This window comes from Megascapheus bottae, chromosome 8 (genome assembly GCF_031878675.1).
Source record: "Megascapheus bottae isolate mThoBot1 chromosome 8, mThoBot2.hap1, whole genome shotgun sequence".
In the NCBI taxonomy this organism is placed as follows: domain Eukaryota; kingdom Metazoa; phylum Chordata; class Mammalia; order Rodentia; family Geomyidae; genus Megascapheus; species Megascapheus bottae.
The window spans coordinates 93,563-121,416 of NC_143516.1; the positions used below are offsets into that span (position 1 = coordinate 93,563).

At 41.0% G+C, this 27,854-nt stretch overlaps 1 protein-coding gene and 1 long non-coding RNA gene across 2 annotated transcripts; one reads left to right on the top strand and one right to left on the bottom strand.

Moving 5' to 3' along the window:
- Positions 1-1,419: 1,419 nt before the first annotated feature.
- Psmb1 (proteasome 20S subunit beta 1) lies at positions 1,420-12,166 on the top strand. The gene is made up of 6 exons (XM_090337796.1): positions 1,420-1,575; positions 4,458-4,565; positions 5,594-5,675; positions 7,633-7,762; positions 10,895-11,001; positions 11,934-12,166. Exons 1-6 carry the CDS (start codon positions 1,463-1,465, stop codon positions 12,117-12,119), a joined length of 726 nt encoding a protein of 241 aa, XP_090193922.1. The 5' UTR covers positions 1,420-1,462; the 3' UTR covers positions 12,120-12,166.
- A 3,895-nt stretch (positions 12,167-16,061) lies between these two features.
- Positions 16,062-19,630, bottom strand: LOC150059411 (uncharacterized). The gene is made up of 3 exons (XR_016536364.1): positions 19,577-19,630; positions 18,317-18,398; positions 16,062-16,422 (listed from the first exon to the last, which is right to left on the bottom strand). It is a non-coding gene; the product is annotated as an uncharacterized LOC150059411 (long non-coding RNA).
- Positions 19,631-27,854: the final 8,224 nt, after the last annotated feature.

Sequence of the window (27,854 nt, forward strand, 5' to 3'; positions counted from 1 at the left end):
TTTGTATATTAACAATATACAAGGGAGAGATCTAGACCTGAAAAAGAACAATACAATATTTGTACAGCATTAACCTTGAGCACAAAAGCTCAGGTCCTGAGTTGAAGCCCCCAAACCAACAACAACAAAAGAAATATACAAGGAAATGGAGGTGTGACTCAAATGGCAGGATACCTGCCTTTAGTGGAAAAAGGCCAAACCAGAGTACAAGTCTCTGAATTCACGCCCCAGTGCAACCTCTACTCCAATAAAAGAAATGTATGATGTACAGATTAACAGTTAAACAGCATACTGGGGCTGGGAACATGGCCTAGTGGTGGAGTGCTTGCCTAGCATGCACAAAGTCTTGGGTTGAGTCCCTGGTAGCACATGCACAGAAAAAACTGGGAGTGGTGCTGTTGTTCAGGTGGTAGAGTGCTAGCCTTGAGAAAACACAAGAAAAGAAAAAGGAGAGAGAGAGGAGAGATGGAGGGAGGGGAAGGAAAGAAGTGAGGGAGGGGAGGGAAAGAAGGGGGAGAGAGAAAGAGAGAGAGGAAGGAAAGAGAAAGAAAGGAAATGGAAAGAAATAGAAGGAAGAGAAAGAGGAAGGAAGGAAGGAAGGAAGGAAGGAAGGAAGGAAGGAAAGAAAGAAAGAAAGAAAGAAAGAAAGAAAGAAAGAAAGAAAGAAAGATATTGTTAGCACCAGAACACCCCTTTTCATTTAGGGTTAAATGAGCCCTTTCATTCCACACTGCTGCTAAGCAATGTATTCTTTTCCTCAATAGTATGTTTATATGCCATATCCATGTTAATAGGTCCTCTCTTTCTAGCTGTAGCTAGTTTCTTTGCTGTGACAAGACCATTGCACAAGTATACCTCAGTTAATTTGTTCATTCTGTTTATATTTAGTTTGTGTCCATTTGGGTCATTGAGAACAACTTTGTGTGTGCCTTCTATCTAGGGGATAACCTTGCAGGGCTTTGGGATATGACTATCAACCATTCTTTTCAAAAATGCTCTGCTAGCATAGGTCATTCAAGTTGCCATTGATCCGTAGTGTGGCCTCTTTGTTGTGCCAGTCATAGGGCTTTAACTCCATCCGGGGGCTGTCCTGAGTTTTTGTGCTCAAGGACAGGGATCTACCTCTTAACCACAGATCCACTTCCAGTTTTCTGGTGGTTCACTGGAGAGGATCCTCAGGACTCAACTTCCTGAGAAGCTAGGATTGCAGCGTGAGTTATCCGCGCCGGCAAGGCCACATTTTTGGTACGGTTAGGCTTTTAAACCTGGTCCAGAGTGAATTTTCCACATCTGCCGCTAGGCTACTGGCAGCCCCGCGGAGGACCAGGGCGGTCCTCCAGTGGAGGACCAAGGACAGCCCCACCTCCCCCCGAGCAACGAGGACTGTGGGATAGAGGGCCCGGAAGCGGGCGACTTCCGGCGGGCGTCGCCATCTTGCGTGAGACTGCAGGCGTCCCGCGCGATGTTGTCTACGGCCGCCAAGTCCCGGGGTCCCGGCCTGGAGCTGGGGATGGAGCCGCACTGCGCCGCGGGCCCGGTGCAGCTCCGCTTCTCGCCCTACGCCTTCAACGGAGGGTAAAGGCTTCGGACCTGCGACCCCCTTCCCCTTCCCTCCTCAGCGCGGCCTCCCGCCGCGGCCTGGGGCTCCGACCTCCCGGGGGCCGGGCCTGGGACCCCGGGGGTCAGGTGGCCGCGCCAGCTGCTCTGCGACTCCGCTCCGGAGGCGGCTTGCTCCTCGCTGAGCGGGGGCTGGGAGAGCAGAGATGGGTCCTGACGTGTTCCTAGTTGTTCGTTGCGTGGTTGGATCTGGTCTCTGTTTCAGTAATTCCAAATGGAAAGTGGAAGTGGCTGGGTCGACACAACGTGGTCGATTCGTGTTCTGCTGTGTTGCCGGTCCTGGGGGCTTGGACGCGGGGCCTCGAGCTCTGGCGAGGCTCCTCTGGGCTAGCTCCCTGTTGCTTGAAACTTGAACTCAGAGCCTGGGCGCTACCCCCGAGCTTTTATACTGAGGAGCAGTGCTCAGCCTCTACCGCGTGAGCCACAGCTCCACTTCTGGCCTTTTGAAATGGTTAATTTTAGAGTCTCACGGACTTTAAAGCTGGCTTTGAACTGCAGTCCTCAGATCTCAGCCGGGTGAGTTGCTAAGATTACAGGCCCCCGGTGGCTGGCTAAAAATCCATTTATTCATTTATCCGGCCCTAGGGCCTGGGCAATGTCCTTGGACACTTTTTCCCCAAGGCTACCACTCTGCCACTTGAGCCACAGCGCCACTTCCGGCCTTTTCTGTGTCTGTGGGTCCAGGCACTCAATCCAGGGCTTCCTGAATGCTAGGCGAGCACTGCTCCCAGCCCTAGAATGTGTTTTTTTCTGCAGGTTATTTTACCTTTTTAATTACTCACTTTACCTTCAAATGCTTTTCCTTAGTAGAACTAACGTTGTAGAAAGATACTGTTTAGGGCTTTTAACAATGAAAAGTTATAAAATTAATGTAGTTATAATCTAACTTTTTAGGTTAAAAGATATACAACCAGTTCTAACGACCTAGGGTTCATTAAGAAAATGGAAGACAGCGGGCGAGGTGGCTCACAACTGTAATACTAGTACTCAGGAAGCTGAGATCTGAGGATCAAGGTTCAAAGCCAGCCCAGGCACTAAAGGACCTGAGACTCTTATCTCCAATTAACCTCTAGAAAATGAGAAGTGGGGTTTGGCTCAAGGGTAAAGCAGTAGCCTTGAGTTGAACTGCTCAGGGACAGTGCCAGGACTTGTTCAAGCCCCATGACACAAAATAATAAAAAAGAAAGAAAATAGAAGTCAGCGATCATGTATGGTCTCCAGAATTTTAAATATTGAAAATTGAATATGCAGACTTTTGGAGAGTGAAAGATTTAACCTTGATTTTGCCACTAAAGCCAATGTAGTGCTTGGGTACCTTTAACTTTTTGAGGCTAAATTTTTTATCATCTTAAGTTTAGGGGAAAAGTGAGCACATTTTGTAAACTACATGCCATTGCCTTAATTCTCAAAGTAAGAGGATTAGTGTTAGCTTTATGGTGCTGTTAGTAGCTGAGTTGTCCTGATTGCAGAACGCGTATGCATTGAACCAGATCTTACATTCATAACCTTTTCCCCACTGAGTTTGTGTGCCTTTCCAGCACATTTCTTAACACTTTGTGATGGCTTCTTATCTATAGTGTAAGGAATTATTAGAACCATTTCATAAAGCCATTGTAAATTTTCCAAGTAGAATTATCGAGGTATTAGTATGCAGTACTAAACACTTGCTTTTTAGCAAGTAAAATTTACTGTAATTTACTGTAAGCCATTACCCCCTAACAATTATTAATAACTTTCCTTTTTTGTTGTCATCATCTGGGCCTGGGCACTACCCCTGAGCTCTTCAACTCAAGGCTACTGCCCTACCCCTTAAACTACAGCAGCACTTCCAATTTTCTAGTGGTTACTTGAATATGAGTCTCACAGTCTTTAGTACCCTGGCTGGCTTTCAACATGATCTTCAGATCTCAGTCTCCTAAGTAGCTAGGAAAGATAAGCCTGGCTTAACTTTCAAATTCTTAAATCATCCCTTTCCTATCTTTGAGAAACATTCATGACAGGTAACTTCTACCTCTGAAAGACTTAATAGTGTCCAAGTTCCCTTGCTACTTCATCATGTCCCTAGGAGAATAATTCCCAAGTCTGTTTCTCTAATTTTACTTGTTGAGTGAATTTTTTTTCAACCTGGATTTTCTGGTCTCACTATGATTCAAGTTAATAAAATATTACAAACAAGCTAATTCTTTTCACCCACCCTTTCTCCTACACCTTACAGTTATGCTATCACCCTAGTTGTCTGAGTTTAAAAGTGTGTATGTCATAATTGTCTGTCCCACTTCTAACATATTTTTTCTGGTGGCTTATCCCTGTAACCCTAGCTACTCAGGAGGCTGAGATTTGAGGATCTAGGTTCAAAGCCAGCATGGGCAAAAAAGTCCAAAAGACTTTTCCCTCCAATTAACCACCAGAAACCTGTAAGTGGCACTGTGGCTCAAAGTGGTAGAGACCCTGAGTTCAAGCCCCATGACCCTAGGAAATAAAAATCAAAATAGGGGTCGGGAATATAGTTTAGTAGTACAGTGTTTGCCTAATATGCCTGAAGCCCTGGGTTTGCGTCATCACTACCACATAAACATAAAATACTGTGGCTTCCTGGTCCCTCCTGCCAAGGAGCCTTTCCTCTGGTTTAAAATTAGGTATTTTGTAGATGACTTGTAGCTTTATGTCCTTTCTTCAACCCAGTTATTTCATCTTCCATTTGAATTCTACTTTCCCATATAGATTTTAGCTACTAAATTTTTTTTCTTCTTTGGAGCACTCTCCCATTTGAAAAGCTAGAAATTGCTACTGGGAAGAATCCTGATACTGAGAAGAATTAATTAATTTTTCTTTCTCCTCAGTACTGTTCTGGCCATTGCTGGAGAAGATTTTTCGATTGTTGCTTCTGACACTAGATTGAGTGAAGGATATTCCATTCATACAAGAGACAGCCCCAAATGTTACAAATTGTAAGTAAATATTTCCAAGGATGCTATTATCTGTGATTGAAATGCTACACTAGATTCTACTTGTTAGGGAGGTTTGTTTCATGAGTTCTTGGAGGTTGGGGGGTGTTAACTACTTTTTTTGTCTTTTTGGGGGGGGGGATACTGGGGATTGAGCCTAAGACATTGTGCTTGCTGGACACGTGCTTTGCCACTGAGCTTCATCCCACCCTCATGGGTTCTTATACAAAAAAAAAAAAAAACCAAGGGGCCTAGGAGCATGAACTAGTGGTAGACTACCTACCTAGCATGCATGAAGCCCTGGGTTCGATTCCTCAGTACCACATACACAGACTACAGCAGGGCTGGCTTTGAACCTTGGTCCTCAGATCTCAGCCTCCTGAGTAGCTAGGATTACAGGTATGAGCCACTGTGCCAGGCCCATCAAGAAAATTTTAAAACATGACTTTATAGATGTCATCCTTCTGAGGGCTCTCACTCCTCTTGCTGTAAATATATATTGGTAACACACACACCACTTGAGCTACAGCACCACTTTTGGCTTCTTTTCTGTGTATGTGGTGCTATGGAATTCATGCATGGTAGCCAAGCACTCTTACCACTAAGCTACCTTCCCAGTCCCCCAATATATCATTTTATCTGTTCATCATAGATAGGTAGGTAGGTAGGTAGGTAGGTAGGTAGGTAGGTAGGTAAATAGATGTATGTATATAATTTTTTTAACTGTAGAAGTTTGTAAGGAAATTCTGTGTGGTCTTTGGATTGTGTCATAATTTATCATCAGCCCAAGATTGTAAAAACTTTACCTAAGTTTTGTTTAGTAAATTTATAGTTACAGTTTTTTTCTATTAATTTCTGGTCCATGAAATTTGTTTGGGAAAAGGTAGGCATGTAGACCCTCTGCCCCACAAGGGTCAGCTAGTTGTCTGGGGAAAATGGGAATGGGAATTTGAAGTTTAAAGTTCCCCAAAGTGTACTTTGCTTGCTTTACAGTCTGATCAACATTTTTTCATGAAATGTGCTTTTTGTAGAACAGACAGAACAGTCATTGGATGCAGTGGTTTTCATGGAGACTGTCTTACCCTGACAAAGATTATTGAAGCAAGACTAAAGGTAGATACTTTTCTATAGAAAATTAACAATTAATTAAATTATTTTAAGCTTGTGACATAATTATTGCTGACTACTGTGACATGATAATAGCTGAAGAGACACCAAGTTAACAGGTATTGTTAACTTATCCTAGAAATGAAGCAAAACCATCAACATAGGCAATTGCAGTCATATGACATAAAACTGTAGCCCGTTCCATCTTTTAAAACCTCTGTGCTATAGGGGTTCTCTAACTTTGGCAGCTAAGAAAAAAATTTTTTTGGTAATTGTTGGTATTGATGCTTGAACTCAAGGCCAGTTATTCTTGCTTGGCTTTTGGCTCACAGCTCCACATAGAGATTCTTGCAAGTTAATTGGAGATAAGAGGCTCTGGGATTGTCTGCCCTAGCTGGCTTTAAGCCTTGATTATCAAATCTCAGGCATCTGAAGAGCTACGATTACAGACATAGGCCACCCATGACTACCTCTAGACAGCTCTTCTGAAGGTTCTCTTTTCTCTGAAACAAAACTAGTCACTCTGTAGTAGAAGCATAGTTAGGAACACTGTTCACTAATCTGCCTTTCCCTCATACCTTTCTACTGAAAGAGAAATTTTACAAAAATTACAGAAAATCAGGTTTTAAGTTACATCCATTTTGTAAGTTATGCATCAAGCATTTCTTTCTTTCTTTCCTTCTTTCGCTTGTGGCTTGGTGCTCTCACTTCCATCTTTTTTGGTAACTTATTGGAGATCAGAGTCTCATGAACTTTATTGACTGGGCTAGCTTTGAACCATGATCCTCAGATCTCAACCTTTTGAGTAGCTAAGATTACAGGCCTGAGCTACTGGTGCTTGAGTTTGTGTCTAGCATCTTTTTAAAGAAAAACCTGAAAGTGCCATACAAGCAATGACAGTCAAAATGCAGAAAATTGGAAATGAGCTTTACTACATGTAACAGGTACATTGATTTTCACAAGAAATTTCTTCCTAAAAGTTAGATCAGTACAAGACATAGAAAGAAACCTGGAGTATGGATGAGGAGGATAGCCTTCCACCTGGCAGACTTTGAGGAACAGATTAACCGGGGATGTTGGCCTGTGTAATTACTTAGACTTGACTCATGACTGACATCTTCACTGGAACAACTATGCCTTAACTGATACTCACTTTTTGGCTACAAAGAAATGATTGTTTAATAATTTATACTTGTTTAGAACCTTCACTTACATTGAAAGCTTCAGGAGTTATATTTATTGACATGCATATATATCACATACACATACATTATATGTGTGTACATGTCTATAGTGATTTGTAATGTATGCTTTATTTTTTTAGGAAGTAATTCTACAAATCAGTGACTATTATAGGTAATAGAGCTCATTTCTAATGTTTTCTGCATTTTGACTCATTCTTTTATAGTGCTTGTTATGTTTCCCTTTAGGAATGGTGGACAAAAATTATTGGACTTCAATACAGTGTTTTAAAGTTTATGAAATTTAGCAGTTGAGTAATTTAGATTCCTCAAAGCATGGAAAATATAGGATTAAGAAATCACTGTTGCCCAATGCTGGTACCTCACACCTGTAATCCTAGCAGAGTAGACAGGAGGCTGAGATCTGAGGATTGCAGTTAGAAGCCAGCCTGGGCAGGAAAGACCATGAGACTCTTAATCTCCAGTTAACCATCAGAAAACTGATCATTTCATATACCTTGCTTTTTATCTTTACTCTTAAACTAGAATGAAGACAGCAGGGAAAATAGCTTCTTCAAATCACTTGAAGGCAAATTTCAGATTATTTCCCGTTAGAAAAAAAGTATAGCCCCCTCTGTATTAATTCCAGTAATATTATGTTACCTGATCATGAAAGAAATAGTAAGCTTTGCTTTTTCACTGAGGTATGCTTTTACCACCTACTTGTTGTAGACTGACAGGTTCTAACTCCACATACTTATTGTTTCTGTCAAATCATGCAGATGTACAAGCATTCCAATAACAAGGCCATGACAACTGGGGCTATTGCTGCAATGCTGTCCACCATCCTGTACTCGAGGCGCTTCTTTCCATACTATGTTTACAACATCATCGGTGGACTTGATGAAGAAGGTAGAGTCTTGCTTTCTGGCCTAGAGAGGGGTAACATGTTCTAGACATGTACCAGAACATGTAACATGTTCTAGACCAGAACCTTAGGTGTATTTAATGACATCTAAAGTCACATAGCAAGTTATGTATGTATTGTACATTGAACAGCCAATTCCGGTTACTTCATTGTTTTCTCACAATCTTGGATCATAGTAATAAACGTTTTTGTGTTTGTATGTGCCCTGAAGCTTGAACTAAGGGCCTAGGACCTGTCCCTGAACTTTTTTGCTCCAGTTTAGTACTCTACCACTTGAACCACAGCTTCACTTCTGGCTTTTTTGGTAGAGTCTTTTGGTAGAATCTCATGGACTTTCCTACCAGGCTGGCTTAGAACCATGATCCTCAGATCTATTTCCTGAGTAGGTAGAATTACAGGCCATTGGTATCCTGCTTTATTAGCATTTTTATCACATAGAAAGATGTGACCTAGAGAAGCTTGACCTAAATGTGATTTCTTTTTTTATTGTTTATTAAAGAATTCATTAACATTGGGGGCCAGGAGTTTGGCCTAGTGGTAGAGTGCTTGCCTAGCATGCACAAAGACCTGGGTTCGATTTCTTGGTACCACATGCATAGAAAAAAAAGCTGGAAGTGGTGCTGATGCTCAAGTGGTAGAGCTCTAACCTTGTGAAGGTCCAAGGACAGTGCTCAGGCCCTGAGCTAAAGCCCAAGACTGGCAAAAAAAAAAAAAAAAAAAAATTTATTAACATTGATTTTTACAACATATTTCAAATGACGTATTTAACAAACAAGTATTCAAGAAGGGAATCTATGTATACAATCACTGGCACCTAGATTTTAGAACATAATTAAAATTAGTCTGAGGGTTTGCATGTCATAGATACATATTAATCCATGTAATAAAACATTATGTCTATAGAGTCATAAATTTTTATGTCTTATGTAGTTGTGTTTATATTTCCAATACCATGTCCATAGCATTGGGTATGCAAATCTAAATGTGATTTCTAAGTGAGATGTAACAACCCTAATGTGCTAGAAAAAAAAAATGGTTACGGGCCAGGAGTTTGGCCTAGTGGTAGGGTGTTTGCCTACCATGTGCGATGACCTGGGTTCGATTCCTTGGTAGAAAAAGCTGAAAATGGTGCTGTGGCTCAAGTAGTAGTTCTCTGGCCTTGAGAAAGCCTAAGGACAGCACTCAGGTCCTGAGTTCAATCCCTGGGACTGGCAAAAGAAAAGAATTATTGAAACTACTATCTTAAAAGTCATTTGGGATACCTGCACTTTGTATAGTGTATTCAGACTTTTATGAAGCACTTTTGATTTTCTGTTAGAGTAAGACCAGAGAAAAATCGGTCTTAAGACCTGATGTTTCCATCCTATTTTTGATACAAAGGTACATAGAGCCAAATCACTAGTGTTTTCCACCAGTTCTTATTTAGATTTCAGTTGTTTCTTAAAAACAAAACAAAAAACAGCTACAATCTTCCAGCAATGATCTGTGCTGCTCTTTAGAAAAGTCCATTGTGATGACATGCTGCTAAAACATCCGGACACGGGTACCATGGAAAATGTTCATCTTCTATGTTCTGTACAGAAAAATTAGTAGCTGTAATCTCCCTGAAAGTGGCACAAAAGAGTACCATCAAAGGACTGCCCCAAATTTAGGATTAAAAAAAAAATCACACTGAAGCATTTGTTGAAGAACTGTGCGTGTAGTGCCGAGGCAGTCCTTCCAGTGGGCAACACAAAAGAGATCTTCCCCAACCTGGGTCTCCTAGAGATGGAATACAGATGAGGGAAGGATATGAGGAATTTGAATTGAGACCAGGACAGGTTTGTGGGTACTGCCCAACATTTTTTTTTTTCCTGTCGGTCATGGGATTTGAACTCTGGGCGTGGGCATTGTCCCTGAGCTCTTCTGGTGATTAGTTGGAGATAAGAGTCTCATGTACTTTTTTTTTTTTTTGCCAGTCCTGGGCTTGAGCTCAGGGCCTGAGCACTGTCCTTGGACTTTCTCAAGGCTAGAGCTCTACCACTTGAGCCTCAGCACCACTTCCGGCTTTTTTCTATGTATGTGGGACTGAAGGCTCGAACCCAGGTCTTCATGCATGCTAGGAAAGCACTCTACCACTAGGCCAAACTCCTGGCGCCACCCCCCGCTTTTTTTTTTTTTAATGTATGTGGTACTGAGGAATTGAACCCACGTCTGTGTGCATGCTAGGCAAGCACTCTACCACTAGGCCAAACTCCCGGCCCCTAGTTTCATGTACTTTTTAGCTTTCTGGGCCTTTGAATCTTGATCCTCAGATCTCAGCCTCCTGAGTAGCTAGGATTACAGACATGAGCTACCACGCCCAACTCTGCCCAACATTTTCTCCAGCATTAATCCTGCCTTGGGTTCAAACTTCCCTGGAATAACATAACTGGTCAGGTCACAAAACAATATACTGGATTTTTCTCAGAGGGAAGGTTTAGAGACCTGGTGAACTCTGATTCAAGGGGAATGTAGAATAAGAAGGAACCAGACTCAGTTTTACTGCCTCTCTGCTTTGTATTTCTTCCCGTTCTGTTCTAGAAGCTTTTCTTACTTTCTTTGTTTGACTGTACTCCCCCATATAGGGTTTCAGAGAACATTTTGATTGGTTTGTCTACCCATCCTTAGGTGTAGACAAATATGGTTGAAAAATATAAATATAGAAATGAGTTGCCTTTACTGGAAAAAAAAAAACACAATTTGATCAATTACACATTTAGCACAAGGAAAGTATGCTATTAGGTTCATGTTGAAATTTATATTTAAGCAACATCCTGAGCATTTGGTTACAATTGGTCAGTGTGTCTGTAAAACCACATGTCTAGGACCACAGGACCCTCTTCAGGAACATGAATTTGGGTGGCAGGCTAGCCACGTGGTTTATGCTTCTTAACTCTGACCACACATTCTGCAATGACCATCTGCAGCACCCAGGCTGTCAGCTTTTACAACAGTAAATGTTTTCTGACCTTTAGCAAATTTGGTTAGCCAGTTGGAAGTGTATTTTGTGTCACATTTTGACCGGGTTTATTTTCACATGGCTCTGGTGGTGATTGGTTGCTACTGTCCTTACAGAGACTGTTTTCTTCTTTAAGGGAAGGGAGCTGTGTACAGTTTTGACCCAGTTGGCTCCTACCAGAGAGACTCCTTCAAGGCCGGAGGCTCAGCAAGTGCCATGTTGCAGCCCCTGCTTGACAACCAGGTATGAGCATGTATTCCACCTATCTCAACTAAGATTCAGTGCCGCCATCCACTTTTATTCCTGGGGTGCTATCTATACCATCCCAGCTTCATTCTGTCTGCTACTCCCCACCCACTCTTATGTCTTTACAGTAATTGGTTGTCTTTCAGTCATCTTCATGCCACCTTCACCTGAGGTCATGTAAATACCTTTCTTCTCCTTACCCACAGTTTCTGGATTACCTAATTTTATGTTCTAGCTGTTCAAACCTGTAATATTGAATGTTTATGACTCTGGGCTAAATTTCTTAATTTATCATATTCATTTTTGTGGTAAATGATTTATGTACCTTCCTGACTTTTGCTTGTTTGCCTCACCTCTCATCACCCTCACCACACCCAAATACTAATTTTTCCTGAAATGATGTATTGCTTTTGTCTTAATACCATACACCCCTCTTCCCCCATTAGGAATATTCAGTGCACACACCCATTAGACCTAGTTGAGGGATATTTGTGACTCTTAGCTGTGATACTTTGCACCTTTCAAGAGTGGGAGCTTGGGCCGGGAAGTTTGGCTTAGTGGTAGAGTGCTTGCCTAGCATTCACGAAGACCTGGGTTCAATTCCTTGATATCACATTCATAGGGGAAAAAAATCACATACATAGGCTCAAGTGATAGAGCTCTAGCCTTGACAAAGCCCAAGGACAGCGCTTAGGCCCTGAGTTCAAGGCCCAGAACTGGGAGAAAAAAAATTCGTGGGAGCTTTACCAGTAAATATTTGTCAGCCATGTATAATTTAGCAAAGACTGGACAGTCCTCAGTTTTCTCAGAAGACATATGACAATATGTTTCCATTGAATCTTCTGATATGTGAGATGGTGGGGAAATCTCTTAACATCCATTTGTGCTTATGTCTCATGGGATCTCATCCCAAACTCCTGTCCCTCCAGGTTGGTTTCAAGAACATGCAAAATGTGGAACATGTCCCACTGTCTTTGGATAGAGCCATGCGACTGGTGAAAGATGTCTTCATCTCTGCAGCAGAGAGGGATGTGTACACTGGGGATGCCCTCAGGATCTGCATTGTGACCAAAGAGGGCATCCGGGAGGAAACTGTTCCCCTGAGGAAGGACTGATTGATGGGACAAGTTTGTTTTATTAAAAAAGAACCCTGAAGTACTCATTTTATTGTAACATGTTTTTTGTGTCTTCTCCAAGCAATACAGAACTAGAAAGTATAATTATTTTTTTCACTTTTTCAGGGGTGTTTGGAGGGCAATACTGGAGTTTGACTCAAGACCCTTGCTAAACACATACTTTACCATTTGAGCCATACTCCTAGTCCTTTATTGTTGTACGAAGTCATTTTTCAGATAGTCCTGAAATTCTGCCAGGGGGTTGGCCTCATGTACCCTCACATCTGGCTTGTTTTTTAAATGGAGTCTTCCTAACTTTTATTAACATCAAGTAGCTGTACAAGGTGACTTCATTTTGATATTTATTATCTGCATAGTATAGGCCTTGACAAGACTCATTTCATCGTGGTCTTTTACCCATTCTCTTCCCAAAACACTCAACGAACTTCATTGTTATATTTTCACGCACATACATAAAACATTTTGATCAGCTAGGCACCGGTGGCTCGTACTTGTAGTCCTAGCTATTTAGGAGGCTGAGGTCTGAAGATCATGGTTTGAGGTCAGCCTAGGCACGAAAGTCCATGAGACTCTTAGCTCCATTTAACCACCAGAAAACCTGAAGTGGTGCGTGCTGTGGCTCAAAGTGGTAGAGCACCATCTTTGAACAAAAGTTGCTCAGAGATAGCACTCAGGCCCAGAGTTCAAGCCCCACAACTGACCCTCCTCCCCCCCCCCAAAAAATATTCACCCCCTCCATTTGTCCTTCCCCTTTCCGTATGAAAGGGGTGTAAGCTAATTGTTCAAAGTCATTTTGTTGCATATGTCAGGCACGTATATACATTATTTTAAGTAGACTACCTAGTTAATCTTACTTTCCCTGTCCCCCTCCCCTCCATTCAGTTTTTAGTAAGTTTCATTTGCTGTCTTTATTTACAGATGAATGTATTTTGGTGTTATGTGGCCCTAAAGCATTCCACTGCAATATTCCCTTAATCCCAGTTACAAATGAATACATATCTGATTTTGTGTTGTGTAGATGTTTCTCTTTTAGCATACACATAAGAAAAAAATGTGCAACTTTTTCCCTCCAAACCTGGCTTTCCTTAACATGATTCTCCATTCTGTCCATTTCACTGCAGACAAGATGCCATGTGACTCAGCCAAAAATTATAGATCACCCAGCAATACCCTGCCCATAAAGACAGCCTTTATGCTTTTTTTGTTGGTTAAGGACAAGGTCTTACCCAATCACCAGTGGCTCACACCTGTAATCCTAGCTATTCTGAAGGCTGAGATCTGAGGATTGTGGTTCAAAGCCAGCCCAGGGAATGAAAAATCTGTAAGTGGAAAGGACACTGTGGGCTCAAGTGGTAGAGTGATAGCCTTGAGCTGAAGAGCTCAGGAACAACCTCCAGGCTCAGAGTTAAAGCCCTGCAACAAAATAAAACAGAGTCCTAAGAAGTAACTCAGACTGGTATTTTAAGTGCCAGGGTTATAGGTGTATGCTACTACACCTTTTAACTTTTAGTTAAAATACACTTCTAACTTTTTCAAAGTTCTAACTTTGGTTAGAAGTGTATTTTAGCTTCCAAGATTCTACTCAAAAAGCTGCAATTATATACAGAATTTTATCCCTGCCTACCACAAAATGAGAGTATTTTATAGAATTATTAGGGGAGACTTTTTAGAGATAATTAGCCATGACTTCATACTGAGTTTGGATGCAGATAGATTTTCTATAATTATCAGACAAACTAAGAAATACTTGGTAATAGTCTTCTCAGTAGTTATATGGTCATGACAGGTAAAAACAGGAGCTGAGTCTGTGACCTGTAGATACTGTTCTTATGCCAATATATTTCCCAGAGTCCTGCTCAACATGAAGTGGATTTGCACCCCCTGAGAGAATTATAAGCTAGTAAGAAAATAGGGGTTTTGGGGGGGGGTTGTATTTTTTTAAAAAACTACCAAGATTTAATTTCCTGCCTTTCTGTTACTAAGGTTAGCCCTTCATGATTCAAGAGTATATGTACATAAATATCTTTCATTTTATATCAGAATTAGTCTATATAGTCACTTTATATTAGAGTATTAGTCTCTCACTCCTGGGACTGTCCCAGACATGCTGTTGTAGTATCACAAATAGGACTTGAAAAATCTGCATTTTTATTAACGAATACCTAGGTGATAGTTATATGCAGAACTTTTTTTTTTTTAAGCTAACGCTCTACCACTTGAGCCACAGCACCACTTCCAGCTTTTCTATGTATGTGGTACCAAGGAATCAAACCCGGGTCTTCGTGTATGCTGGGCAAGCACTCTACCTCTAGGCCATGCTCCTGGTCCCCCTATTCAGCTTTTTTTTGTGGGGGGGGGTGGGGGTTACAGGTCCTGACCCTTGAACTCTGGGCCTGGGGGCTTTTCCTGTGCTCCTTTTGTTCAAGGCTAGCACTTTACCATTTGAGCCACAGCACCATTTCCAATGATTAATTTGAGATTTGAGTCTTACAGACTTCCCTGCTGGTTCAGGCTTCACACCCTGATCTTCAGATCTCAGCCTCCTGAGTAGCTACGATTACAGGCGTGAGCCACAAGCACCAGCTCAACTTTCTTGATTTGTCAGACGACTTTACTAAAGGGAGTCTGAAGTAATGACTTCAAAGGTGTGTGTGTGTGTGTACCCATGTGTACTCAGGGCCTCCGTGTTCTCTTTTGCTCAGCTCTTTTTTCACTGGTGCAACTTTGAGCCACATCTCCAGTTCCGTTTTGGTGGTGGTGGTGGTGGTGGTGGTGGTTGACTTTTTGTTGGTTAGTGGAGATGAGTGTTGTTGATTTGTCTGCCCAACTGGCTTTGAACTACAGTTCTCAGATCTCAGCTTTCAGAGTAGTTAAGATTATAGTTATGAGCCAGTGGTATCTGGCATCCGGTCTTTTTTTAATTTATTTTTTTTCCAATGCCAGTCCTGGGTCTTGAATTCAGTGCCTGTACTCTGTCCCTGAGCTTCTTTGCTTATGGCTAATGCTCTACCCCTTGAGCCATAGCTCCATGTCCAGTTTTTTGTTTTTTGTTTTTTGGGGTTTTTTTTGTAGTTAATTGGAGATAGACTCAAGGACTTTTCTGCCTAGACAGCCTTTGAACTGTGATCCTCAGATCTCACGCTCCTGAGTAGGTAGGATTACAGGGGTGAGCCATTTGGAGCCTAGCTGGGATCTTCATTCTTAATTCAGTCTTAATATCTACCTTCATGTGATGTCCACTAGTACCCTGTAAATTTTGAGTCGAGCTAAAAAAACTTCAGCTATGTTGTTATCCTTAGAGCTTGTAAGTCACCTTTGTAAAATATTCCAAATACATCATGGGATGTGGACTGATGGTCACAGTAAGCATAAGTGATGTGAAGTGTGAGCTCTACTTTGGCCTCAAAGAGACCCAAAGTTGACCGAGCTCTTGGAAACTAGAAAGTCCAGGGAATGCCAGGTTCCATAGGAGCCTCCAGATGGCAGTGTGTACTTGCCTCTGATCTCCCTGGTTTGTTCCCTGCAATTATCCAGGGCTTAGCACCCGAGTTCTTCTGAGGAACTTGAGCCCAATCATAAATTCTGTTAATAGCCTGGAAAAGTGACATCTTGTGGGTACTGTTTATACCTTAGCTCATCCTCACATCTAAGTGCAAAGAACAGATGACAACACCAGCAAAACAACCTTATTCAATGTATGTGAGGTATATATGTGGTTAGTAAGGGAACAGAGGAGAGAAGGAGAAGGAAACTGGTTATGGCTTGAAAAGAGCAGGATCTTTCTTGGAGCCATATGCTTTTATAAACAAGAACCAATGTCCAGAGTATAAATTGAAATGCCTTTTCCCCAGCAGCTAACCAGGGACTCAGTCTCTTCCCTTCCTCCCTCCCAAGTATTTCTATTTCATTTATTATAATTAAGTAAAATTCTTTCAAATGACCCTTGCTATGGTAATCTAAGAACCCAAGCATATAAAATCAGTGATATCCTCACTTGAAGATTTTGTTTAGAGGGCAATAGCAGAAAATATCCACAAAGTTATAAAGCAAAATTTCAACAGAGTTGCAGACTTCAGTGGGGTAAGTTGTGGGGTTTGATTTCAAGAGACTACAAGAAGAGATTTGTTTTTCTCATGTTTAACTCATGCCTTTGGCTTACCAAGAGTTAACCTATGCTTTTTTCAATGCCACTACCTGGAACAGTTGTGTTTTCCTGGCATTATGGGACCTTTCTCATATTTTCTTTTTATTCTCAGAAGAAATCAAGTCCAAGGCAGCAGACCTGCTGATGAAAAAAGGCATGGTTGTATTAATGACAATATTTCCTAAACCAAAAGTTAAAATACAAACCCTATAAAATAGGAATAACCAAATATTTTAACTTGTAACTTCATTGAAATGCCAATAATAGGCTATGTGTGGTGGCTCATGCCTATAATCTGAGCTACATAGGAGTCAGAAATGGGAAGATGAGTGTTTAAGGCCAAACCTGGGGCAGGGGGTGGGGAGGGAGAACAGAAACCACACTTATAATAGCCTTAAGAGTTTGATTAATTTTTGTTTGTATTTTTGTTGTTGTTCTTGTTTGGGTTTTGTTGTTGTTAGTCCTGGAGCTTAAACTTGGGGCCTGGGCACTATCCCTTGTCCCTTAGGAGTTTTTTGCTTAAGATTAGTGGAGCCACAGCTCCACTTCCAGCTTTTTGGTGGTTAACTGGAAATAAGAGTCTCACAGACTTTTCGCCATGACTCCAAACCATGAGCCTCAGAGCTCAGCATCCATAATAGCCAGGATTACAGGTATAAGCCATCAACACCCAACTTCATCTACTTTTTAAGACAGATTGTTGAAAGCCTGTCCTGGGGCTTGAACTCAGGGGTTAGGCACTGTCCTTGTGCTTTCTTGAGGCTAGTGCTTTATCACTTGGGCCACAGCACCACTTCCAGCATTTTCTGTATAGGTGGTATCAAAGAGTCGAACCCAGGGCTTAGTGCATGCTAGGTAGGCACTCTACAACTAGACTGAACTCCCGACCCTTGTTGAAAACCGTTGATAGCCCTGAAAGTAAGAGTATTGCTACTCTGCTATGGTTTTTTTCCCTTCTTCTCTTCAATTAGAATGAGAAGAACACACGGCCACAAAACCTCAGAACTAAGTAGTTTCAAAGTCAACCTCCCAGTTTTACCTCTGTTCTCACTGTTTTTGACAGGGTCTACTTTCAGATTCCCTGGAACCTTCTTGGACTTAGGCACAGTTTATAAAAGACTCACCAGTGTTTCACTTCTCAGCCCCAAGGCTGAGGATCCTTAAACATTATAAAGATTCCCAGAGAAATTATGCTTTCCTTGTAAGACCCTCTAAGAAAACTCACCCTGGAAGCTGTTTACAGCGTCTCCTTAAGGTCAGCCTTCCTCAGGAACTAGTATGGTTCCAAAGAATCAGAGAATAAGCACAGGGGACAAGAAGAACATGGTTGTGAAATTAGAGCCTTGTAAGTTTATTTGCACTTTCTGAAGGCTCTAACAAGAGTGTGATGGAGCAAGGCCAGTATTTCTTTTCTGTGAGAGCACTGAGTACTGGTATGCTCTTCTAAGAAATCAGAATTTGCGTATTTCTGTTCATTATTTTGGCTATGTTATTAGGATATTTCATTCAGTAAACCCTATAGACTTAGCAATTCAGAGAGATGAATCCAGATACAGAGTGTTCAAGGAGAATAGTGAACAGGATATAGAGACATATGTCTAGATATGAGATTGAATGTTGAGACCTGGGCAGATACAACACAAAGCCAGGGCCATGTTAGCAAGGGCCATGATGCCAGCCCTTCATGGCTCCGTTGGTTCAGGACACTGTGGATACAGCAACCATCAAAACAGAAAGCAGGCTGGTGAGTAGTGTGGCCTAGTGGTAGAGTGCTTGCCTAGCATGCACAAAGTCCTGGGTTCGGTTCCTCACTACCACATACACAGGAAAAGCCAGAAGTGGTGCTGTGACTCAAATGGTAGCATATTAACCTTGAGAAAGCCCAAAGACAGTACCCAGGCCCTGAGTTCAAGCCCTAGGACTGGCAAAAAAATAAATCTGCAAAACAGAAAGCAGCTCTTTTCCCCAGTGTTCCCATTTTGTTACAGTGGGGAAAGCAAGGCAATTGGCAAAAGTTAGTGTGCATAATGACCTGGCAAGATGGTTGCAGTCCAGGATGCTGGAGGAACAGCAGGCAGGGGGGACAGGGCTAGCATTGCAGCTTCTGGCAGGACCTGATAGAAAGCAATGGAGGCCAGAATGTGTATCATCCAGCAAGGAGCCTCCTGATGACAGAACAGCAGTAAACTAAAGCTTTATCATTTTTAAGCTAATGATCTAATGGCTCCTAAATTGAAATCAAACCTGAAATGATTTAATGAAATCCATATGCTTCCTGTTGTTTATTTTACTTGCTATCTTTGAAACAAGGGCTGAAGCATGGCTTTGACCTGATATGAGCATATTTAGAAACACAACAAACTTGTTGCATTTCATTTTACATTCCTTATGATAACCAATGAGAAATAAGTTAGTAATGTAGAATGTTCTCTTCATGGGATAAAATATTGCCATGGGATGTAGAGGTTCCAAGAGCTTTATGGAAGCATGAAGTGAATGAAAATCACCAGAATGCAACATTGTACACAGTGACTACAGACATATGGAAACCTTGTAGAAAAAAGCACTCAAACTTGGTATGGGTGGCTTTCTACTTTATAGGCCTAGTTTTGAAGGAGTTGATAAAGTATAACTATACTTTATCTCAATGGAAAACACTTCATAAATTCAGACTTTTACATCAGTAACTCTTCTTAAACTTATATGATTGATTCTCAAAAACATTGCTAAAATTTCCAAAAATTTCAATCTAGTAATCAATGAACTATTAAAAATCCAACCTGATGGGCCGGGAGTTTAGCCTAGTGGTAGAGTGCTTGCCTAGCATGCATGAAGACCCAGGTTCGATTCCTTGGTACCACATACATAGAAAAAAGCCGGAAGTGGTGCTGAGGCTCAAGTGGTAGATCTCTAGCCTTGACCAAGGACAGTGCTCAGGCCCTGAGCTCAAGCCCACTCGGGCAAAAAAAAAAAAGAAAAAGAAAAAGAAAAAAAGAAAAATTCAACCTGATACTTGGCTTGAGTTGATAAGGAAGTCAGGTTGGTATACAAGAGTTTTGAAGAATTACTGTTCTATTTTACCTAGTGTGTTGCCAGTTGACCTGACCATCTCCTCCTTAATAAGCCATGAAAACTGCTATTTGATGGATACTAACCAGCCATGTATTTGGGGCTTTGTTGCTGGCAGGAGGCAGGTTCTGAGTCATACATGCCTTGTTAAGGCTGCATTCTGGGCTTGACAACTAAAAGCCAGTTTCAGATATGACCAGGCCAGAGTAGTATTCTGACTTACCTGCTGGGCCAAAAATGCTATGTAGACAGGTGTATAAGAAATCTCTGGGATGTCTGGAGGGACAACAAAAGTGTTTTTACTTACTTTTTAAGTAAAAAGGAGTTTTAACTTTCAGTACACATTACACAATTCTATCCTTCCCTCCCTCCCTTTCTCTCCCCCCCTCCTCTCTTTCTCTGTGCACATGCACACATGCATGCCAGCAGTGGACTCAAGGTAGGCACTTCACTTGAGCCACATCTCTTACTTCCATCATTACACAATTCTATTAGATACTATAGGTGTGGCGTTTCATTCAAAAGTATTGTACTCTAAATGATTCCTGACAAAATACCCTGCAAAAAAGTGAAATAATTAAGGTAAGACCAGATGGACCCTTTTTTCCTTTTCTTTTCTTTTCCTTCTTTTTATTGTCGGTCATGGGGCTTGGAACCTAGGCCTGGGCACTGTCCCTGAGTTCTTCAGCTCAAGGCTACCACCCTACCCCAGGGCCTGTGTGTTGTCTTCAGCTCAAGGATACCACCCTACCCCTTGAACTACAGCACAACTTCCAGTTTTCTAGTGGTTAATTGGAGATAAGAGTCTCAAGGTCTTTAGTGCCTGGGCTGGCTTTGAACCGAGAGCCTCAGATCTCAGCCTTCTGAGTAGCTTATTCTATAATGTAGCCAAGGTGGAAATGCAGATGAATGTGATTTTCCTTTTCCAGTCAATACTTGAAGGTGCACCCATCTCAGAAGCATGACACTAAGCTCTGCCTAGATCTGGTTCAGTTGGACAGCATATGGCATTGCAGTCTGTCAGCAGAGGATGATGGTGAGGGTGAGTAGACATCTTTGGTGCATTGGCTTCCCCATGGCAAACTTACCACCTTCCACCCATCCATAACAAAGCCAAGAGTTCACCTGAAAATGTAAAGATAGCATTAATTTTAGGGAAGTAAGAGAATAATATCTACACCTTAGATTCATAGTTTGAATTCAGCTACTCTCCAATGTGGCCTGAACATATAAACTGCAATCCAGTCTACAATGCTGTCTCTAGACTGCACAATTGACTCCTGAAAGCTATTTTTAGGTGGTAACTGGAAGATCCTCCCTCTCCTATACACCACTTCCTTGGCCTTATGCTTAAAGACAAGCTGCTGTCCTGTGCAGCCACACTGACTCAAAGTAACATTTTTTTAAATTTATTTTTTATTTTTTTAAATATATTTTTATTGTAATTAATAGAAGGGTTACATGATATTTGCCAGATAAATGGTGCATTAATTCCCACACATTGATACCCTTTCACATGTCATGGTCCCCATTTCCCTTCCCCCCTCCCCCACCCCTCATCTTGTTTTCCCCCGTTCCCTATCCAATTTCAGATAACCAAATTCAAATATATCCAATATATCAGGTAACTAAGTGAGATAGTGTAACAATATGAGATAACCAAGGGTCAGTAAAAGTGATGAGAGATAACATAGTACCTTAAGAACAACAATCATTAATTATATGGCTTATGTTTACATCATATTTTAAATGACAAGTTTAACAAACAATGTTCAAGGAGGGAATTCAAAGTAACATTTTTAAAGACTCCTTTTAAGGCCACTGGGTATCTGACTGTAGGCAGGGAGCTGGCTAGGCAGATGGATTACAAGAGAGTCACCACTATGAATAGTTTGATTCTGAAGTTTCTAAAAGGGAACCTGGACCACCTGAGCCTCCCAGAAATTCCTGAGTTACTTTAACCACTGCCTTTGGTATCAGGCAAAGCCATCTGTATAGCTGGAACACGAAAGTCCTTTGTGAGCCTCAGCTGTGGGTTAAATCTGGCTCACAGCTGTTGCTGAGGCTTACTTCCAGAAATAGTCCCTACGTAGTAATAAAAATAAGATCACAGCAGAGGTGGTGATGAGATTAATGGCAATGCATTATTACTATTATCTTTCAGAATACAATATGTGAATTAGGTGCTAAGTAACAAGGAGCACAGAAAACAGAGGGTACTAAGCTGTAATTCAAATAAGAGAAACAAGGGAATGTCTTTAACAAATGCTTTAGGAAGTCTAGAGAGTTTGTCACAACAGAGAAGGCAAAAAATGACACCTATAGTAACATAATAGAGCAGAAAAATGCATTTCTTGTCCAAGTTGATAGGGGTAGAAGCAAACAGTCGGCTAAAGGGCTGGCAAACTTATGGGTTGCCTTGGTGTTATGAGCTCCTTGTGCTGAAACTTACATGTACTGGCTGGTGACCTCCCTCTAGGTGAGTGGACAGGTCCTACAAGAGAATGAGCCCAAGTCCTGCCCAAGTCTATGAATTTATAATCTAAAGGTTTGTGGCTTTGACTATCTATTATTGTTATCTCATATTGACAGAAATCAAAGATCAATGAGATGCTTGAGTTCTGTCACAGGAAGATTTGTAACCAGTGCATTATTAGGTAGTAGAAACAGGCTGAATTTGCTTACCTAAGCAACAAGGCTTATATGAGTTTAAATTGCTCTGCTGATGAAAAATAATAATATGACTGGACTCAGTCTTAGAAACTTATCCATTTACAGGAATAGAAGCTATAGGAATGTAACTGGTGACAACTAAAACGTGGGGACTCTGCAAGACAACCCCGCCCCCAGTTTCATGGGTGAGTCAATTCCAAGTGGGGGGAGGAAGGAAGAGAGAGTGGGAAGAAGAGGAAGAGGGAGTATAGGGGAGGGGAGAGAAGAGAGGAGTGAAGACATTAAATATAGAGAAGAGAGAGGAGAGAAGCAAGCATTATTTGGCTCCATATTTGAACAAACCTCACAGCCAGTTATGAGACATTCAAGGAAAGGTAAACATGTATTGTATACTGGATATTGAAAAATGCCAGCTAATCTTGAAGTTATTATTATGACACTGTGATGTTACTATAAAATATTGTCTTTTTTTTTTTTTTTTTGCCAGTCCTGGGCTTGAGCTCAGGGCCTGAGCACTGTCCTTGGACTTTCTCAAGGCTAGAGCTCTACCACTTGAGCCTCAGCACCACTTCCGGCTTTTTTCTATGTATGTGGTACCGAGGAATCGAACCCGGGTCTTCATGCATGCTAGGCAAGCACTTTGACCACTAGGCCAAACTCCCAGCCCCCTTGTCTTTTTTTTTTTTTTTTTTTTTGGTCATGGGACTTGAAATCTGGGCCTGGGCTTTGTCGCAGAGCTCTTAAACTACTCCTTGAGCCACAGCACCACTTCAATTTTCTGGTGATTAATTGGAGATAAGAGTCTCTAGACTTTTTTTAGTGCCCAGGCTGGCTTTGAACCACAGATCACAGCCTCCTGAGTAGCTAGATTACAGGAGTGTGCCACTGCACCAGTTATTGCTATTATTTTTAGAGGCACATACTATTTATTTGCAGAGGAAATTAGGAGCATTCTGAGAATTGCCTCAGAATACTCTGGATACAGGCAGTGAGGAATGGCTCAATATTGGCCAAGACCATCTGCTCATGTGTGTGACAGGCATTTGGGTGACCATTAGCTGCTCTGTCTATTTCATTTGTTCATATATGAATGTTCCATGATAAAATAATGGGATGAATGAATGAAGCATTAGAGAAATCCGAAAGAAAAGGGTTCGTGCTTAGAGATCAACCAAACTGAGCACCTTCAATGACAGGCAAAAGATATGACTCCAGTTAAGAGCATAAATGACCTCCAGCCATACTAGGCCAAGGGGCAGAGGATATGCCTCAAGGCTTCCAGGGCCTTGCTCCATGAGATCTCATATACAAGTGCTCTCTACTTTGAAACTCTAAACTTGTTTTTTTTATTCCAGTTTTATGAGGGATATGAAACAATGTAAATTTATTAAAGTGCTGACAGAAAGTAGATATGCCCCAAGATTAGACCAGGCCTCTGGCAAGTCCTTCTAATGATTCATATTTGTGAGTGGGGAGAGAAAAATGTTACTTCTTAGCCTTAGCAGGAATGCGTGACCTTATAGCTACCAATAGTAAAAAGGATCTGGCACTGGTGGCTCACGCCTAGAATCTTAGTTATACAGGAGGCTGAGATCTAAGTATTGTGGTTCAAAGCCAGCCTGGATACAAAAGTCTGTGAAACTCTTATCTCCAATTAACCACCAGAAAACTGGAAAAGGTGCTGCAGCTCAAGTGGTAGAGTGCTAGCCTTGAGCTAAAAAACTTAAGCACAGTGCCTAGGTCCAGAGTTCAAGCCCCACAGCCGACAAAAAAAAAAAAAAAAAAAAAAAAGAAAAGGAAAGAAGGAAGAAAGGAAGGAAGGAAGGAAAGAAGGAATGAAAAAAAGCAGGGCACGGTGGCTCATGCCTGTAATAATACATTCTAGAATAAGCTATTCAGAAGGCTGAGATCTGAGGATCAGGTTCTAAGCCAGCCCAGGCAGAAGCATCCATGAAACTTTTTTTTTTGGGGGGGGGTGGGGCGCGGTTAATCGGGCTTGAGGTCAGAGCAAAGGTGCTGTCTCTGAACTCTTTGGCTTAAGGTTAGTGCTGCTGGAGCACTAGCTTTGAGCCATAGCTTCACTTCTGGTTTTTGAGTGGTTAATTGTCTCACAGGGACTTTTCTGCCTGGGCTGGTTTCAAACCACAATCCTCAGATCTCATCCTGCTGAGTAGCTAGGATTACAGGTGTGAGCCACTAGTTCCCAGTGTCATGAGACTCTTATGTCCAGTTAAAAGACCAAAGAAGCTAACAGCAGAACTGTGGCTCAAATGGGGTAGAACACTAGCCTTGAGTAAAAATGTTCTGGGGCAGTGTTCAGCCCTCAGCATCAAAAATAAAAAAATAAAAATAAATAAAGTAAAAATCAGAACGGATTCAAACAACTACTAAAAGAGAATGCAAACAGAACTACAACAACAACAAAAACAATGAATAAAGAAGGCACTGCAGTGTCTGAAAGAGATAATCAATGAACATACGGAAATCTTGAAAAATAATTGAAATCCTAGAAATTAAGAACTCAATTGCCCAAATAAAAAAATTAATCAAAAGACTACCTAATAGGGCTGGGAGTTTGGCCTAGTGGTTAAAGTGCTTGCCTAGCATGCACGAAGACCCGGATTTGATTCCTTGGTACCACATATATAGAAAAAAGCCGGAAGTGGTGCTGAGGCTCAAGTGGTAGGGCTCTAGTCTTGAGAAAGTCCAAGGACAGGGCTCAGGCCCTGAGCTCAAGCCGAGGACTAGCAAAAAAAAAAAAAAAAAAAAGACTAATAGAGTAGAACTTGAAGACCGTATTGGAATTGAGGATTAAGCAGAGGAACTATATACTAAACAGTAGATATTGAATAAAACACTTAGACAATACAAATTTAACTTGCAAGACCTCTGATTCTAGAGAATACAAAACTACAAATCATGGGCATAGAAGAAAGAGAAGGAATACAAAGTAGAGGCATGAGAAACTATTCAATAACATAAAAGCAGAAAATGACCACGGACTCCAGAGAAAGTCATCTGTGTGGTAGAGCACAAACAGGCAAGATCAGAAAAGGAACACCTCCTAGATATATGATAGGTAAAAATCCCTAAATATGCAGAATAAAGAAAGAATAACAGAAGCTACCAATGGAGAAGAGATAAATTATATACAATAGAGTCCACTGGAATAACCGCAGACTTTTCAATACTAACCAAATGCAAGGAGGCCACAGAAAAACAATTCAAGTTCTGAGAGGTAACAATAGCTAGCATAGACTAGCCTACTTAGTAACACTATCCTTCAAAAGTGATGGGAAAATAAAAAGCCTTCCACAATAAACAAAACCTAAAGGAGTTCATGGCTACTAAATTATCATTTCAAGAGTTACTTAAAGGAAGCTGGGTGCTGGTAGCTCACACCTGCAATCCTAGCTACTCAAGAGGGTGAGATATGAATGTCGGCAATTCAAAGCCAGCCCTGGTACAAAAGTCTGTGAGAATCTTATCTCCAATTAAACACCAGAAAATTGGAAGTGGTGCTGTGGCGCTGTGGTAGAATACTAGCCTTGACCTGAAGAGTCCAGGGACAGAGTTCAAGCCCCATGATTGACCAAAAGAAAAAAAAAAAGAGTTATTTAATGGAGCCCAATCTATCAGACAAAAAAAATACAGGAAATAATAAGCCCTAGAAAAGTAGAATAACAGAGCAAGAAGAGGAAAAAAAGCAAGCATCATGGAAACAACAAAGTGACAAGAAATATGGCATCCTGAATGATAATGGTATCAATTCTGAAATCAAAGGATAGAGAATCACAACTTGGACAACCATTCATTGCCTACAAAAGAAAGCTCATCTTACAGACATAAACAAATTTAGGCACAGGCTGAAAGGATGGAAACAGATTGTCTATACAAATGTACTCTAAAAGCAAGCAGGAACACTCATTCTTATAACTGATAAAATAGACTCCTAACTGAATTCACTGAGAAGAGATAAAGATCACTTCATGCTAATAAGAGAAACCCTCATTAAGAGGAAATTACAGTTCTTATTGTACATGCACCAAATAGTGGCAGACCAAGATTCATTAGACAAACACTTCTGGACTGCTTATGAGCACGGATAGGTCCCAAAACAATGATGTATTCCATTATTCCAATGACCCTTCCATTACTACTGGCTCTATGAGATACTTGAATTCCTACTCTTATCAATGGATAGACTATTCCATCAAAAAGTCTACAAAGAAACATCAGAATTAAATATAGACAATCTGTTTCTGGGCAGAGTTCTACAACATTCATTGAAGATCAACGGAGCAGAGTAGAACACCCAAAAATATATACTTACAGTTTATAATATTTGATGAAAGAGACAAAGATATACAGTAGAAAAAAGATACCTTCAATAATGAGTGTTGTTGAGCTCTTCATATGAAGAGAACTGGATTCCTGTTTGTTACCAAGCACTAACATCAACTCAAAGTGAATCAAAGACCTCAACATTGACATTACTGCAAGAGAGAGTCTAAGAAATATTAGAATTTATAGGCATAGTCAGAAACTTTTTGAAGAGTCCCAGGGACATAGAACATAAGGGACAGACTTGACAAATGGGATTAAATCAAAACTAAAAGTTTCTGCACAGCAAAGGATGTAGTTATTAAACTAGAAAGACAGCCAACAGACTTGGAGAATATCTTTTATTAGCAATATATCAGATAAAGGCTTAATATTCAAAATATGCAAGAAGCTCAAGAAAGTAATCCCTCTCAAAGCTAATAAACCAGCTGTGGGCAAAGGAGCCCACAGAAGAAGAGGTACAGATGGCAAAGAAACACACGAGGAATGCTCATAAAGGAAATACAAATCAAAGCAACTTTGAGATTCCATCTCACCTCAGTTAGATTGGCCAACATTGTGAATTTGAACAACAAATGTTGGTGAGGATATAGGGAAAAGGGAACCCTCCTGCACTGTTGGTGGGAATGAAAACTAGTGCAAATGCTCTGGGTAATAGTCTGGAGGTTGTTCAAAAGCCTAAACATGGATCTTCCCTGTGACCCATCCATACCACTCCTACGTATGTGCCCAGATCATCACAGCCAGGATACCAGAAAGGCACATACACATCATGTCCAAAGCTGCATTATTTGCAATAGCCAAGTTATAGAAACAGCCCAGGTGTCCTACAATAGATGAGCAGATCAAGAAACTGTAGCACCTATACACAATGGAATTTTACACAGCCACTAGAAGGAATAATATGATGTCATTTGCAGGGAAATTGATGGACCTAGAACAAATCATGTTACATAGGTAAGGCAACCTCAGAGAGACAGGCAACACATTTTTTTCTCTTATGTAGAAGCTAGATTAAAATACAATGGGACATGATAAATTATACAGGACTTTAGACATTTCACACACAGTGAGACCTATATATGCTAAAACAATGATAGAATACTACTATACACCTATTAGAACGGCTAACAAAATTATAATAATGTCAAATGCTGGTAAGGTTGTGGAGCAACAGGAAATTACCCATTCTGATGGAGATACAAAATTATACAGTAATTCTGGAAGGCAAACTAGATTTTTTTATGATTTTTTATAATACTTTCTGGTTGTATGAACTGCTAATTATGCCCCTACATTACCCAAGTTAATTGAAAACTTGTCCATATAAATGTTTAGCAGTTTATTGGTAATTACTACAAACTGAAAGCAACCAGATGTCCTTTGGCAAATCCAGACAATCGATTATTATTCAGTGATAAGAAGAAATGAGTTATCAGGCAAGAGAAAGCCATATTGTTAAATGTGGGGAGCCAGCTCAAGAT